At 45.3% G+C, this 18,304-nt stretch overlaps 1 protein-coding gene across 1 annotated transcript in view; it reads right to left on the minus strand.

Annotated features, from left to right (window-relative positions):
- TAFA5 (TAFA chemokine like family member 5) overlaps positions 1–18,304 on the minus strand; it is an 875,188-nt gene that overhangs the window by 192,003 nt on the left and 664,881 nt on the right. Inside the window, exon 3 of the mRNA XM_069764979.1 lies at positions 5,131–5,258. Coding sequence (XP_069621080.1) covers positions 5,131–5,258 — 128 coding nt within the window. The remainder of the gene's footprint in view (positions 1–5,130; positions 5,259–18,304) is intronic.

The following is an 18,304-nucleotide window of genomic DNA, read 5'->3' on the forward strand; positions in this document are numbered from 1 at the left end:
TTCAGCAAAATCACATAATCTAAAAGAAAGAATTCATTAAATAACAATTAGGCAGAAACGGATCATTGACAAAATATATACAGTTTGATAGTAAAATTAATTTATTTTCTCAACGGTATAGAACATTTGGTAATGCAACAAATAGGATTAGATTTCTAAGGTTCATTTAATCTGTCTTAATTGAGATACGGATAGCAAATGATTGATCATAAAACCACATGACGGGAATATTGAGATGGTAGATATTTTGTTATACATGTTTTAGTGCTGACTATGCCCCTTAAGCAAGTAATACTGAAATTATGAATGATTCCCTACTTTCTAAAAAAAATGTTAATTAATCTAGTTTTATTTGTAAAGATAATGACCAAAACCAATCAACTGATGCAGAAAAATGAGGCCTCCGCTTCCACTGATCGCTGGAAAGACAGCTGAAAAACATGCAGCTCCTGAAGCAGGAGCTCACAGGTCCTTCCACACACGGAGCAGAAGTGCAGATATAATAGAAAGCCTATGACTGTAAATCACTTGTGCAACATAAATGACTTGTGATACTCATATGTACACTTCAGAAACACGCAACTGTTAGACTTCATTGTGCTGATCCATGGGGACTTCGAATTCCACCATATGGTGATCCATGTTGAGTAATATGTTGGATATATTAGATATATGCCTCATTTTTTGTGTCTTTTGATGTGTAAAGATGCGTAAACATATGGAGGCATGGCAGGAACCCAGAAAAGTCCATAGGTATCCTATTTCAGCTCTGTACAACTTAGACGTTGTGCCCTCAAGGTCTTACCTTACAATATGCATTTTATGGCGGCATGCTCTGTATGTGGTTCTTCTTTTCAGTGTAGATATAAACTAGTTAACCCCTTCATGACCTTGGGATTTTCCATTTTTCCGTATTCGTTTCTCGCTCCCCTTCTTCCCAGAGCCATAACTTTTTTATTTTTCCGTCAATATGGCTATTTCAGGGCTTTATTTTTTGCAAAACAAGTTGTACTTTTTAACAACATCATTGGTTTTAGCATTTCGTGTACTAGAAAACGGGAAAAAAATGATAAGTGCATTGAAATTGCAAAAAAAAGTGCAATCCCACACTTGTTTTTTGTTTGGCTTTTTTGCTAGGTTCACTAAATGCTAAAACTGACCTGCTATTATGATTCTCCAGGTCATTGCGAGTTCATAGACACCAAACATGTCTAGGTTCTCTTTTATCTAAGTGGTGAGAAAAATTAAAAATTTTAGCTAAAAAAAAAATATTGCGCCATTTTCCGATACCCGTAGCGTTTCCATTTTTCATGATCTGGGGTCGGTTGAGGGCTTATTTTTTGCGTGCCGAGCTGGCATTTTTAATGATACCATTTTGGTGCAGATACATTCTTTTGATCGCCCGTTACTGCATTTTAATGCAATGTTGCGGCGACCAAAAAAACTTAATTCTGGCGTTTCAATTTTTTTACTCGCTACACCGGTTAGAGATCAGGTTAATCCTTTTTTTATTGATAGATTGGGCGATTCTGAATGCAGCGATACCAAATACAGTGGGGCAAAAAAGTATTTAGTCAGTCAGCAATAGTGTAAGTTCCACCACTTAAAAAGATGAGAGGCGTCTGTAATTTACATCATAGGTAGACCTCAACTATGGGAGACAAACTGAGAAAAAAAAATCCAGAAAATCACATTGTCTGTTTTTTTAACATTTTATTTGCATATTATGGTGGAAAATAAGTATTTGGTCAGAAACAAAATTTCATCTCAATACTTTGTAATATATCCTTTGTTGGCAATGACAGAGGTCAAACGTTTTCTGTAAGTCTTCACAAGGTTGCCGCACACTGTTGTTGGTATGTTGGCCCATTCCTCCATGCAGATCTCCTCTAGAGCAGTGATGTTTTTGGCTTTTCGCTTGGCAACACGGACTTTCAACTCCCTCCAAAGGTTTTCTATAGGGTTGAGATCTGGAGACTGGCTAGGCCACTCCAGGACCTTGAAATGCTTCTTACGAAGCCACTCCTTCGTTGCCCTGGCAGTGTGCTTTGGATCATTGTCATGTTGAAAGACCCAGCCACGTTTCATCTTCAATGCCCTTGCTGATGGAAGGAGGTTTGCACTCAAAATCTCACGATACATGGCCCCATTCATTCTTTCATGTACCCGGATCAGTCGTCCTGGCCCCTTTGCAGAGAAACAGCCCCAAAGCATGATGTTTCCACCACCATGCTTTACAGTAGGTATGGTGTTTGATGGATGCAACTCAGTATTCTTTTTCCTCCAAACACGACAAGTTGTGTTTCTACCAAACAGTTCCAGTTTGGTTTCATCAGACCATAGGACATTCTCCCAAAACTCCTCTGGATCATCCAAATGCTCTCTAGCAAACTTCAGACGGGCCCGGACATGTACTGGCTTAAGCAGTGGGACACGTCTGGCACTGCAGGATCTGAGTCCATGGTGGCGTAGTGTGTTACTTATGGTAGGCCTTGTTAAATTGGTCCCAGCTCTCTGCAGTTCATTCACTAGGTCCCCCCGCGTGGTTCTGGGATTTTTGCTCACCGTTCTTCTGATCATTCTGACCCCACGGGGTGGGATTTTGCGTGGAGCCCCAGATCGAGGGAGATTATCAATGGTCTTGTATGTCTTCCATTTTCTAATTATTGCTCCCACTGTTGATTTCTTCACTCCAAACTGGTTGGCTATTGCAGATTCAGTCTTCCCAGCCTGGTGCAGGGCTACAATTTTGTTTCTGGAGTCCTTTGACAGCTCTTTGGTCTTCACCATAGTGGAGTTTGGAGTCAGACTGTTTGAGGGTGTGCACAGGTGTCTTTTTATACTGATAACAAGTTTAAACAGGTGCCATTACTACAGGTAATGAGTGGAGGAAAGAGGAGACTCTTAAAGAAGAAGTTACAGGTCTGTGAGAGCCAGCAATCTTGATTGTTTGTTTCTGACCAAATACTTATTTTCCACCATAATATGCAAATAAAATGTTAAAAAAATAGACAATGTGATTTTCTGGATTTTTTTTTCTCAGTTTGTCTCCCATAGTTGAGGTCTACCTATGATGTAAATTACAGACGCCTCTCATCTTTTTAAGTGGTGGAACTTGCACTATTGCTGACTGACTAAATACTTTTTTGCCCCACTGTATGTGTAGGTTTGATTTTTTTTTTATTGATTTATTTTGAATGGGGCGAAAGGGGGGTGATTTAAACTTTTATATTTTTTTTATTTTTTTCACTTTTTTTTTACTTTTGCCATGCTTCAATAGCCCCCATGGGAGGCTAGAAGCTGGCGCAATTCGATCAGCTCAGCTACATAGCAGCGATCATCAGATCGCTGCTATGTAGCTGAATTGCAGGTGTGCTATGAGCGCCGACCACAGGGTGGCGCTCACAGCTAGCTGGGATCAGTAATCATAGGGGTCTCAAGGACCTCTATGGTTACCATTCTGATGCATCGCTGAACCCTGATCATGTGACGGGGGTCAGCGATGTGCTAATTTCCGGCCGGATGGCCGGAAACGGTAGTTAAATGCCGCTGTCAGCGTTTGACAGCGGCATTTAACCAGTTAATAGCGGCAGGTGAATTGCGATTTCCCCGCCGCTATTGCAGGCACATGTCAGCTGTACAAAACAGCTGACATGTCCCGACTTTGATGCGAGCCACGGCCGGAGCCCTGCATCAAAGCGGGGGATCTGACCTCGGACGTACTATCCCATCCAAGGTCAGAAAGGGGTTAAATGTATGCCAAAAATTTCTTTTTGCCGTGAAAGCATTTGAAACAGTAGAATTTGTAGATATATTCTTAACTTATAACAAGGAAAAAACTACTAATCCTATACTATAGAGTACATCAAAACTAAAACATCTGTAGGGGCAACAAGGGGATGAAAAAGCAAAAATACGTAAATAAGTAGACTTAAAAGACTCACACCGTGAGCGAATGAATATCACTTTAATTCTGGAAGAATGGGTTTTAATTAAAAATGAGCAAAGATATTTGAATGGAATTAAATTCTACTCAAATACTGCAAAAATCCACATTAACCAAAGTGCAGACTTTTTTTAATTTGCTTCCCCACAGACTTATCAAAGTGGTGCTTGACCGGCTAATATGTTGTTGAACATGAAATAGACATCAAGAGGTTAAAAAAATGCTCCCCTTACCATTCGCCTCTCTAGCCCCTATGCTCTGCAGTGTCCCCATCTGGTCCTCTGTGCATCTTCTTATCCTTGTGTCTCATAACGCCAGGCCAGGACTAGAATAGGAGTTTTGGCTATGATGAAGCTTGGGGATCCAGTGCTCACACCAGTGATAAGAAGATGCACCAGATGGAGGATGGTGAAGAGTGGACAATCCAGAGGGGTGAGGCAATTTTTTTGTTTGTTTTGTTCATCTTACGATCATTATGCTTTGAGGTCTGGAGAGGGTAATTCAATTTATAATTCAAATTTCCAGGAAAATCCACGCAGTTTATCAAATTTTAATTTTGTCAGATCGGCTAATCTCTAGTTTTAATTTCAAAATTTTTGGATTATGACAATAGTTTAGCCTGATTACTTTTAGTGCGGAATCATTTAATTCACTGATATGCGCATGCTTTGTGTTCCTAAATGTTTGCTTAATTGAATTTATTATAACATATATATACCCCAATTATTAATTAAATTCTTTCATTTTCATTTCATCTAGTGTGATTATTCTGGTTATGTAAGAGTCAGACGGCCACAACTCGGACTAGAATTGCATTGCAACGCTCGGACTGGCCGTCGGCTCTCCTAACCCGAGTGTAACAGCTACATAAAAATACATGCTATCTCACACGGGTAGGGAGAGCTGCCGGCCAGTCCGAGCATTGTGATGCAATTCTCGTTCAAGTTTTCGGCCGCCTATCTCTTCTATAACATGTATTTATTGAAAATATACAAATCACATTCTATATAGCTTCTAATGGATACTTGTTTTTTCAATTAAAAAATGTTCAAAAACATAAGGTCCATATACATATATAAAGAAAGGCCATGTAGGTTAAAGAAGGTAAATGAAAGAGCCATTCTTATTTTATATACATAACTGATGTATTATTTAAACACATATATTACACACTTTCTACTTACTGTAGTTGTCTTTATTCGTCCACCTGGTTGCGTACAAGTCCAACCTGACTTATTGATTAATAAATCACAACCTTCTCCTTCTAAACATGGAAGCATTTCACACCACTGTTTCGTTCTTATAATACGCGCTGTAAAAAGAAAAGGAGATAAAAGCACATGGATAAATATTTTGTGCCTCTGAGATTTTGCATGTCCATATTATCATCGTCCTTTACGATAACTAGTTCAATGAAAACTAGGTCAACGACTTGTCCTAGTTAAATAACAATTAACAAATGAAAAATATTGTGACATGATAATGCTAAATTACAGATCCTCATTTTATTACATGAATGTTTCATGAAAGGGTAAATATAGCATCAGCTTAATATCGGGGCTTGACTAAGGTGGAGAAGTCCCACGATCAGTACAAATATACATTTCCTTCATTTCAATGGAATGCACAAGCAACATTATGTTGAAGGGGTTATCCATTACTGTGAAATCAAGGGTGAACCCTTAGTATAGGTCATATATATCAGGTTGGTGGAGGTCTAATGCTAAGCACCCCTGTATATCAACTGTTGTCAGCTATGGCAGTGACCAGATGTAAACCATGTTAGAAGGGAACAGCACAGCTCCATATACTGATTAGTGGCTGCAGCTCAGCTCCATTTCAACTTTACTATTCATCGCCAGTCAATGTTGACATCTGACTAGAATTGATAACAACCCACTGGGGAGGGTACCGGGTGTCAGACTTCAAAAATCTGATATTGACAACCTATCCTAAAGTTATATAATCAATATTACAGGAGTTGACAACCTCTTTATGGCTCTCACATGACAAATACAGTAATCAGTGAAAATACTGATGACTACACATAGTGACCGGGGCTGTATTATTGTTATTTAGAAAACTACATACAGAAATTATCTCAGTGACAGTGATATTTTTATAGCTGTAGCCTTATTTTTTATGCTAAATAGGCATTTGAACGTCATAGAAAAAGTCCAGAGCCAAGAACTGCCAAACATGAACTAGTATTGAGAACAACTAAGCAATGGACAGTCATTTCACTGGCAATTAGTGAAATATCTGGCGATACCAGTTGCTTACTAGGGGTGTCAGAAGCTAAATTCTCTGTGATCCATCATTCCCCAGATCAGTTTCAGTATAGAGAAGGATATTCTTCCAGAGATAATCCTTTTCAACATGGAATTAATTACTTCAATAATTGCGTTTTTAGGCTTTGACTAATGTTATATAATGTGGACTGATGTTATCTGTGGGTGACACCTTTCACCATTGACTGTACAGTTACTGGGAGCCAGCGATAACCATATTGTAACTGATACCGCTCCTCATACCACAATTAATTTCCAGAATGTAAGAGTTCTAGAGGGTGCTTTAAACCCTTTCAGTTCCCGGTATTCTGCCACAACATTCTACCTAAAGGGTCTTTGCAATCAATGACCTTGATGAGATTCTCTACAGAGTTATAGATTTTTTTGTTCCATATCCAATCCCCTAGAAAGGTATTTATTTTTCACTGTGTTACGACCCTTGTCCCACTATTATTGTTTCCCACTAAAAAATAGGATGTGCAATATCATCTTGATAAATCCTATGTATAATATTATGTGTCTGCAGAAAAAATGAGATTCTACTGATGATCCCTGCTAGAGGTGATTTCGTGTCTCTGAAGTCTGTAGGCACTACAGATCTCCCGCCTTTAACCCCTTCATGACCCAGCCTATTTTGACCTTAAAGACCTTGCCGTTTTTTGCAATTCTGACCAGTGTCCCTTTATGAGGTAATAACTCAGGAACGCTTCAACGGATCCTAGCGGTTCTGAGATTGTTTTTTCGTGACATATTGGGCTTCATGTTAGTGGTAAATTTAGGTCAATAAATTCTGCGTTTATTTGTGATAAAAACGGAAATTTGGCGAAAATTTTGAAAATTTTGCAATTTTCACATTTTGAATTTTTATTCTGTTAAACCAGAGAGATATGTGACACAAAATAGTTAATAAATAACATTTCCCACATGTTTACTTTACATCAGCACAATTTTGGAAACAAAATTTTTTTTTGTTAGGAAGTTATAAGGGTTAAAATTTGACCAGCGATTTGTCATTTTTACATCGAAATTTACAAAACCATTTTTTTTAGGGACCACCTCACATTTGAAGTCAGTTTGAGGGGTCTATATGGCTGAAAATACCCAAAAGTGACACCATTCTAAAAACTGCACCCCTCAAGGTACTCAAAACCACATTCAAGAAGTTTATTAACCCTTCAGGTGCTTCACAGCAGCAGAAGCAACATGGAAGGAAAAAATGAACATTTAACTTTTTAGTCACAAAAATTATCTTTTAGCAACAATTTTTTTATTTTCCCAATGGTAAAAGGAGAAACTGAACCACGAAAGTTGTTGTCCAATTTGTCCTGAGTACGCTGATACCTCATATGTGGGGGTAAACCACTGTTTGGGCGCACGGCAGGGCTTGGAAGGGAAGGAGCGCCATTTGACTTTTTGAATCAAAAATTGGCTCCACTCTTTAGCGGACACCATGTCACGTTTGGAGAGCCCCCATGTGCCTAAAAATTGGAGCTCCCCACAAGTGACCCCATTTTGGAAACTAGACGCCCCAAGGAACTTATCTAGATGCATAGTGAGCACTTTGAACCCCCAGGTGCTTCACAAATTAATCCGTAAAAATGAAAAAGTACTTTTTTTTCACAAAAAAATTCTTTTAGCCTCAATTTTTTCATTTTCACATGGGCAACAGGATAAAATGGATCCTAAAATGTGTTGGGCAATTTCTCCTGAGTACACCAATACCTCACATGTGGGGGTAAACCACTGTTTGGGCACATGGTAAGGCTCGGAAGGGAAGGAGCGCCATTTGACTTTTTGAATGAAAAATTATTTCCATCGTTAGCGGACACCATGTCGCGTTTGGAGAGCTCCTGTGTGCCTAAACATTGGCGCTCCCCCACAAGTGACCCCATTTTGGAAACTAGACCCCCCAAGGAACTTATTTAGATGCCTAGTGAGCACTTTAAACCCTCAGGTGCTTCACAAATTGAGCTGTAAAAATGAAAAAGTACTTTTTTTTCACAAAAAAATTCTTTTCGCCTCAATTTTTTCATTTTCACATGGGCAGTAGGGTAAAATGGATCATAAAATTTGTTGGGCAATTTCTCCCGAGTACGTCGATACCTCATATGTGGGGGTAAACCACTGTTTGGGCACTCGGCAGGGCTCGGAAGGGAAGGCGCGCCATTTGACTTTTTGAATGGAAAATTAGCTCCAATTGTTAGCGGACACCATGTCGCGTTTGGAGAGCCCCTGTGTGCCTAAACATTGGAGCTCCCCCACAAGTGACCCCATTTTGGAAACTAGACCCCCCAAGGAACTTATCTAGATGCATATTGAGCACTTTAAACCCCCAGGTGCTTCACAGAAGTTTATAACGCAGAGCCATGAAAATAAAAAATAATTTTTCTTTCCTCAAAAATGATTTTTTAGCCTGGAATTTCCTATTTTGCCAAGGATAATAGGAGAAATTGGACCCCAAATATTGTTGTCCTGTTTGTCCTGAGTACGCAGATACCCAATATGTGGGGGTAAACCACTGTTTGGGCGCACGGCAGGGCTCGGAAGGGATGGCACGCCATTTGGCTTTTTAAATGGAAAATTAGCTCCAATCATTAGCGGACACCATGTCACGTTTGGAGAGCCCCTGTGTGCCTAAACATTGGAGATCCCCCAGAAATGACACCATTTTGGAAACTAGACCCCCAAAGGAACTAATCTAGATGTGTGGTGAGGACTTTGAACCCCCAAGTGCTTCACAGAAGTTTATAACGCAGAGCCATGAAAAAAAAAAAAAAATTATTTTCTCAAAAATGATCTTTTAGCCTGCAATTTTTTATTTTCCCAAGGGTAACAGGAGAAATTTGACCCCAAAAGATGTTGTCCAGTTTCTCCTGAGTACGCTGATACCCCATATGTGGGGGTAAATCACTGTTTGGGCACATGCCGGGGCTCGGAAGTGAAGTAGTGACGTTTTGAAATGCAGACTTTGATGGAATGCTCTGTGGGCGTCACGTTGCGTTTGCAGAGCCCCTGATGTGGCTTAACAGTAGAAACCCCCCACAAGTGACCCCATTTTGGAAACTAGACCCCCAAAGGAACTTATCTAGATGTGTGGTGAGCACTTTGAACCCCCAAGTGCTTCATAGAAGTTTATAATGCAGAGCCGTGAAAATAATAAATACGTTTTCTTTCCTCAAAAATAATTATTTAGCCCAGAATTTTTTATTTTCCCAAGGGTTACAGAAGAAACTGGACCCCAAAAGTTGTTGTACAGTTTCTCCTGAGTACGCTGATACCCCATATGTGGGGGTAAACCACTGTTTGGGCACATACCGAGGCTCGGAAGTGAAGTAGTGACGTTTTGAAATGCAGACTTTGATGGAATGCTCTGTGGGCGTCACGTTGCGTTTGCAGAGCCCCTGATGTGGCTTACCAGTAGAAACCCCCCACAAGTGACCGCATTTTGGAAACTAGACCCCGAAAGGAACTTATCTAGATGTGTGGTGAGCACTTTGAACCCCCAAGCGCTTCATAGAAGTTTATAATGCAGAGCCGTGAAAATAATAAATACGTTTTCTTTCCTCAAAAATAATTATTTAGCCCAGAATTTTTTAATTTTCCCAAGGGTAACAGGAGAAATTTGACCCCAATATTTGTTGTCCAGTTTCTCCTGAGTACGCTGATACCCCATGAGTGGGGGTAAACCACTGTTTGGGCACACGTCGGGGCTCAGAAGGGAAGTAGTGACTTTTGAAATGCAGACTTTGATGGAATGGTCTGCGGGTGTCACGTTGCGTTTGCAGAGCCCCTGTGTGCCTAAACAGTAGAAACCCCCACAAGTGACCCCATTTTAGAAATTAGACCCCCCAAGGAACTTATCTAGATATGTGGTGAGCACTTTGAACCCCCAAGTGCTTCACAGACGTTTACAACGCAGAGCCGTGAAAATAAAAAATCATTTTTCTTTCCTCAAAAATTATGTTTTAGCAAGCATTTTTTTTGATTCACAAGGGTAACAGGAGAAATTGGACCCCAGTAATTGTTGCGCAGTTTGTCCTGAGTATGCTGGTACCCCATATGTGGGGGTAAACCACTGTTTGGGCACACGTCAGGGCTCGGAAGTGAGGGAGCACCATTTGACTTTTTGAATACGAGATTGGCTGGAATCAATGGTGGCGCCATGTTGCGTTTGGAGACCCCTGATGTGCCTAAACAGTGGTAACCCCTCAATTCTACCTCCAACACTAACCCCAACACACCCCTAACCCTAATCCCAACTGTAGCCATAACCCTAAACACAACCCTAACCGCAACACACCCCTAACCACAACCCTAACCCCAACACACCCCTAACCATAACCACAACCCTAATTCCAACCCTAACCCTAAGGCTATGTGCCCACGTTGCGGATTCGTGTGAGATATTTTCGCACCATTTTTGAAAAATCTGCGGGTAAAAGGCACTGCGTTTTACCTGCGGATTTTCCGCGGATTTCCAGTGTTTTTTGTGCGGATTTCACCTGCGGATTCCTATTGAGGAACAGGTGTAAAACGCTGCGGAATCCGCACAAAGAATTGACATGCTGCGGAAAATACAACGCAGCGTTTCCGCGTGGTATTTTCTGCACCATGGGCACAGCGGATTTGGTTTCCATATGTTTACATGGTACTGTAAACCTGATGGAACACTGCTGCGAATCCGCAGCCAAATCCGCACCGTGTGCACATAGCCTAATTCTAAAGGTATGTGCACACGCTGCGGAAAACGCTGCGGATCCGCAGCAGTTTCCCATGAGTTTACAGTTCAATGTAAACCTACGGGAAACAAAAATCGCTGTGCCCATGCTGCGGAAAAACTGCACGGAAACGCAGCGGTTTACATTCCGCAGCATGTCACTTCTTTGTGCGGATTCCGCAGCGGTTTTACAACTGCTCAAATAGAAAATCACAGTTGTAAAACCGCAGTGAAATGCGCAGAAAAACCGCGGTAAATCCGCCATAAATCCGCAGCGGTTTAGCACTGCGGATTTATCAAATCCGCAGCGGAAAAATCCGCAGAGGACCAGAATACGTGTGCACATACCGAAACCCTAACCCTAGCCCTAACCCTAACCCTACCCCTACCCCTAGCCCTAACCCTAACCCTACCCCTAGCCCTAACCCTAACCCTAGCCCTAACCCTACCCCTAACCCTACCCCTAACCCTACCCCTAACCCTACCCCTAACCCTACCCCTAACCCTAACCCTAACCCTATTCTAACATTAGTGGAAAAAAAAAAATTTATTTATTTTTTTATTGTCCCTACCTATGGGGGTGACAAAGGGGGGGGGTCATTTATTATTTTTTTTATTTTGATCACTGAGATAGATTATATCTCAGTGATCAAAATGCACTTTGGAACGAATCTGCCGGCCGGCAGATTCGGCGGGCGCACTGCGCATGCGCCCGCCATTTTGGAAGATGGCGGCGCCCAGGGAGAAGACGGACGGGACCCCGGCTGGATCGGTAAGTATGATGGGGTAGGGGGGGACCACGGGGGGGGGGGGATCGGAGCACGGGGGGGGAATCGGAGTGCGGGAGGGGTGGAACGGAGCACGGGGGGCGTGGAACGGAGCACGGGGGGGCTGGAATGGAGCACGGGGGGGTGGAACGGAGCACCGGGGGGGTGGATCGGAGTGCAGGGGGGGTGATTGGAGCACGGGGGGGTGATTGGAGCACGGGGGGAGCGGACAAGAGCACGGGGGGGAGCGGAGCACTGGACGGAGGGGAGCCGGAGCAGTGTACCGGCCAGATCGGAGGGCTGGGGGGGCGATCGGAGGGGTGGGGTGGGGGCACACTAGTATTTCCAGCCATGGCCGATGATATTGCAGCATCGGCCATGGCTGGATTGTAATATTTCACCCGTTATAATGGGTGAAATATTACAAATCGCTCTGATTGGCAGTTTCACTTTCAACAGCCAATCAGAGCGATCGTAGCCACGAGGGGGTGAAGCCACCCCCCCTGGGCTAAACTACCACTCCCCCTGTCCCTGCAGATCGGGTGAAATGGGAGTTAACCCTTTCACCCGATCTGCAGGGACGCGATCTTTCCATGACGCCGCATAGGCGTCATGGGTCGGAATGGCACCGACTTTCATGACGCCTACGTGGCGTCAAAGGTCGGGAAGGGGTTAATCTCACCTATTAATAAACACACAACAGAAGCCACACTTCATATTATTGACCCAGAACTTCAACCTTGATAGATATTATCTGGAAACATAACTATACCAATGTATATAAATATAAAAGACGTACTACAGCTCTTAACTCCGAAAGTGCACAATCTGTTCCTGACCCTGTGCATCAGGCACCGAGTCTTCTCTTTACTGCTCCTTGCATCTAGTTTGAATTTGGAAAAATGTCAAAGTATAGCCAAATAATCTTTAAAAAACATCCCCAAGCAAGTGTTTATTACCATAACAAAAATGCAATGGTATTTACCCGCCAAGGTTACAGAAATTAATGCATAAACAGGATGCAGCAGGCCCCTTTCATAAAGGTTGAGGTACCACAGGTGCAAAATACTGCTATAACAACCAGTTCTGTAAGGGGGGAGATTGTTTAGTGTTAGGACTGGCGGAACGCACCAAGAGAGATGATATAGATGCGTTCGCAGTCCGGGGTCCACCGTGCAGGTGAAACCTGCTGCTAGGAAATGACAGACAATATGGCGGTATTCAAAAGTATACACGCGTGGGTTAAACCTCACCCAGCATGAAGAAAGCGATCCTGTTGCGTCACAGGACCGCGGTACCGCACATAGAGCGCGAGCAAGTGGTCAGCGAACTAAACCCCAACAGGGATTGTAGTCCGATTAGACCTTTGCTGGCACTACACCGCTACTGGGTGTGAAAGGAATTATATAATAAAGGCACCGAAGTGCGAACTGTGCCGTGCTGGCAGGCACCACTAAGCACCCAGACGTGGGTCAGGAAGCGCACACTGGCGCGTGGCACCGCACTGGTGGTCACAGCAGTAGACGCTGACACGTGTGTGACACGTTGAGTGATAAGTCGGGCGCTAGATAGCAGCCATACTCCATACGCAAACAATCATACAATAGGGTAGGGGTATTTAAAGAACGACTTGCACTCACAACAAACACACGTATTAAATTGTACACTAGCGCATGGCCGTGCGGTCATGCGCAGTTTATATAGTTGCAGGACAGGAAGCGGCCACAGAAACTTTGCCCTTCCAAGACCTGCCAAGAGGACCAATAGAATACGCTGCAGAGTCTGAGCACATGACCCTCGATCTCCAACGGGAGATCTTGCCCTTGGCATGCTCAGTGTGCGCAGACAAGGACTTAGTCCCAGAGAAGTCCACTCGCTGCTGACCAGTATAGGCTTTACAGGCAGAAGCTGGAGAAGCAGCAGTAACTCTTCTCACAGAGTCAGACTGAGCGAGACGCTGGGATCGACGTCCCTGCTGAGCAGGCTCCACTGCGGCTGAAGGAGAGTGGGAGACCGCAGCGGAGACGGATCGAGATTCCCCCTGTGCAGCAGAGGAAACTCGACTCCTAACATTACCCCCCCTCCCAGGGCCCCCCCCTCCTTGGGCCTCGCTACGTTCGAAGGCAGCAATGAGCTGTGGGGCCCGAATGTTTTCAGCAGGCTCCCATGACATGTTCTCTGGACCATAACCCTTCCAATCCACCAGATAGAACTTTTTGCCGCGTACCACCTTACACCCCAAAATAGCGTTCACCTCGTAATCGTCCGTAGACGAACCCGATGTCCCGGCAGATGACTCGGAAAACCGGGACATGTATACGGGTTTCAAGAGGGACACATTTTAGGTGTCGGTGATACCCAAGCGTGGAGGAAGAGCCAGGCGGTAGACCACAGGATTAACCTGTTCGAGAACCTTGAAGGGACCCAAGTAGCGAGGCGCAAACTTAGTGGACTCAACTCGCAGCCTGATGTTACGGACGGAGAGCCACACCAAGTCGCCAGGAGCAAAGGTCGGAGCGGGGCGCCGATGAACATCGGCGGACGACCTCATGCTCTCCTTGGAAGCCCGAATGGCATCCTGAGTGCGATCCCAAATGTCCCGTGCCTCCACAGCCCAGTCTGCCACCCTGGAATCGGCGGAAGACACGGGCATGGGCACAGGTACCCGCGGATGCTGACCATAGTTAAGGAGGAATGGGGTCTGTCCAGTGGAGTCAGCTACAGCATTGTTAAGAGCAAACTCTGCCCACGGTAGCAAAGATGCCCAGTCATCTTGTTTAGCAGAGACAAAATGTCGCAGATATGTGACCAAGGTCTGGTTGGCTCTCTCCACCAACCCATTCGTCTCGGGATGATATGCCGAAGATAGATTCAACTCGATACTGAGAAGGCGACAAAGCTCTCTCCAGAACCGAGACGCAAACTGGGGACCCCGGTCACTGACAATTTTGTCTGGCATACCGTGAAGACGGAAGATGTGTTTAACAAACAATGCTGCCAAGGCCCGTGCAGAAGGTAGCCGGGGATGCGGCACCAAATGCACCATTTTAGAAAAATGGTCGGTGATAACCCAAATGACAGTACAGCCACGTGACTTGGGCAAACCCACCACAAAGTCCATCCCGACCATCTCCCAGGGCCTGTCTGCCACCGGCAGAGGGTATAACAACCCAGCTGGCCGTTGACGGAGAGACTTATTTTAGGCACAAGAGACACATGCCCAAACGTAGTCTCCAACGTCACGAACCATATGTGGCCACCAATACATTCTCGCCAACAACTCAGATGTCCTCTTTGCCCCAAAGTGTCCACCCACTCTGGACGAATGAGCCCACGAGAGAACCTCCGGACGCAAATTGATGGGGACAAAAGTCTTGCCCGGAGGCACAGACTCAAGCGAAACCGGAGCTACGGTTCTCAGACTCTCTGAAGGGACAATGAACCGAGGCTCGTCCTCCTCCTCCACAGTTGACACCAAGGAGCGAGAGAGAGCGTCAACACGAATGTTCTTCTCCCCGGCGAGATAATGTAGAGTGAAGTGGAATCGGGAGAAAAACAAGGACCATCTGGCCTGACGAGAATTCAGCCGCTGGGCTGTCTGTAAATAGACCAAATTCTTGTGGTCCGTGAAGACTTGGAATGGGAACCGAGCACCCTCCAAGAGATGTCTCCATTCCGAAAAGGCCAACTTCATTGCCAGCAACTCCCTATCCCCGATGGAGTAATTTCTCTCTGCTGGTGAGAAGGTTTTTGAGAAGAAGAAGCATGGATGCTTCCGACCTTGAGCATCCTTTTGATAGAGGACTGCTCCTGCACCAACGGAAGAGGCATCCACCTCCATTAGGAATGGCTTATCCACATCGGGACGATGTAAGATGGGAGCGCTAGCAAAGTGGGACTTAATAGAAGTGAAGGCCTTGGAGACCTCTTCGGACCACGATTTCGGATTCGCTCCCTTCTTGGTGAGGGATACCAAGGGAGCTACCAGGGTTGAGAAGTGGGGGATGAACTGACGATAGTAATTTATGAACCCCATAAAGCGCTGCACCGCTTTCAGAGAATGGGGTTCCTGCCAGTCCATCACTGCCTGTAGTTTGGCAGGATCCATAGCCAATCCCTGGGCCGAGATGATGTAGCCCAGGAAAGGTAAAGACTCCTGCTCAAACATACACTTCTCCAATTTGGCATAGAGGGAGTTTGCCCGTAGGAGGTCGAAGACTTTGCAAACATCTCTCCGGTGGGAGTCAATATCTGGAGAGTAGATAAGAATATCATCCAGATAGACTACGACCGAGGTGGAAAGCATATCCCGGAAGATATCGTTCACAAAGTCTTGGAAAACGGCTGGGGCATTACAGAGCCCGAAGGGCATCACCAGATATTCATAGTGCCCATCCCTGGTGTTAAAGGCCGTCTTCCATTCGTCCCCCTCACGGATGCGAATCAGGTTGTAAGCACCCCGCAAATCTAATTTAGTAAATACCCTTGCTCCCCGAAGTCTATCGAATAACTCAGATATCAAGGGCAAAGGATACTTATTCTTAACGGTGATGGCGTTAAGACCCCTGTAGTCTATGCATGGGCGCAATTCCCCATTCTTCTTCTGCACGAAGAAGAACCCTGCCCCAGCAGGTGACACTGACTTCCTAATGAATCCTCTTGCCACATTTTCCTGGATGTACTGTGACATTGCCTCCGTCTCCGGGAGAGATAGCGGATAAACTCGACCCCGGGGAGGCTCAGCACCAGGCAAGAGATCAATAGGACAGTCATAGGGGCGATGAGGCGGAAGGACCTCCGCCGCCTTTTTGGAGAACACGTCTGCATAAGACCAATACTGCTTGGGGAGAGAGGATAGATCTGCGGGTACCTCAGTAGTAGCAACCTGAACGCACTCCCTCTGACACCTACCCCCACAAGATTCACCCCAACCCAGAATTCTGCCTGAGTACCACTCGATATGAGGAGAGTGGTACCGTAGCCAAGGTATTCCCAACAGGACCTCATCAATTCCTTCCGGAATGACGAGCAGAGAAATTATCTCCTGATGAGATGGCGACATGGACAGAGTAAAAGGGATGGTCTGGTGTGTTATCTGTGAGGGCAATGTCGACCCATTCACCACTCGCACCGTTACTGGTTGAGCAAGCATAACCATGGGTATTGCGTGACGTTGGGCAAAGGCAGAAGACATAAAATTGCCCTCCGCCCCAGAATCCACGCAGAGCTCTACCGAGTGGGAGAATGAGCCAATAGTAATTGTCCCCTTAAAGGACAACTTAGAGGCAAACGTCGCCGTGTCTAGTGTACCTCCACCTACTACCACTAGACGCAGACGTTTCCTCGACCGCTGAGGACATCTGGTGGCTAGATGTCCTGACTGCTGGCAAACATGACAGACCCTGAGTGCACAAGCAGTCCGGGACTTAGATCCTGCTTGTGACACTTCCCTGGCCTCATGTGACTCAGGAACGAGGACCGGAAATTCCAGAGGTTTGGCGAAAGTAGGAGCCAGCAGAAACCTCTGCCTACACTGGGCTCGCTCTAACCTCCGCTCGTTAAAACGGAGGTCAATTCGAGTGGAGACAGTTATTAACTCCTCCAGTGTGGCAGGAATCTCCCTAGTGGCCAGAGCGTCCTTTACGTGGTCAGCCAAGCCCCTCCAAAATATGGGGATAAGAGCTTTATCCGACCAATCCAGCTCAGATGCTAAGGTGCGGAATTGGACGGCAAAATGACTGACCAAGGACTCACCCTGAGTTAATGCCAGCAATTGGAGCGCAGTATCATGGGTGACTTGAGGTCCTAAAAAGACCTGTTTCAGAGCGCTAAGAAATAGCGGAGCACTCTGCACCACATGATCGCCACGCTCCCACAGCGGCGTAGCCCATTCCAACGCCCTGTCCGACAATAGAGACAGAATAAATCCCACCTTAGCCCGCTCTGTGGGAAAACGTGTAGCCAGGAGCTCGAGGTGAATAGAGCACTGACTCACAAATCCCCTACAAAACTTGCTATCACCAGAAAATTTTTCTGGCAGCAGGTGGCGAGATAATGTCGGAACAGGGGTGGCAATGGACATAGTAGCTGCAGCCACGCTGGCAGCCTGTACAGCTACTGCAGTAACATCCACAGCTGAGGTCGCGCTCTCGAGAGCCGCCAACCTACCCTCCAGCTGCTGGATATGCCGCAGAGATTGCTGTTTGTCTGTCATCACTAGCCAGACCCTGGCGCTAGTGTAATGTTAGGACTGGCGGAACGCACCAAGAGAGATGATATAGATGCGTTCGCAGTCCGGGGTCCACCGTGCAGGTGAAACCTGCTGCTAGGAAATGACAGACAATATGGCGGTATTCAAAAGTATACACGCGTGGGTTAAACCTCACCCAGCATGAAGAAAGCGATCCTGTTGCGTCACAGGACCGCGGTACCGCACATAGAGCGCGAGCAAGTGGTCAGCGAACTAAACCCCAACAGGGATTGTAGTCCGATTAGACCCTTGCTGGCACTACACCGCTACTGGGTGTGAAAGGAATTATATAATAAAGGCACCGAAGTGCGAACTGTGCCGTGCTGGCAGGCA

Source organism: Ranitomeya imitator, chromosome 4, assembly GCF_032444005.1.
Source record: "Ranitomeya imitator isolate aRanImi1 chromosome 4, aRanImi1.pri, whole genome shotgun sequence".
Lineage (NCBI taxonomy): Eukaryota > Metazoa > Chordata > Amphibia > Anura > Dendrobatidae > Ranitomeya > Ranitomeya imitator.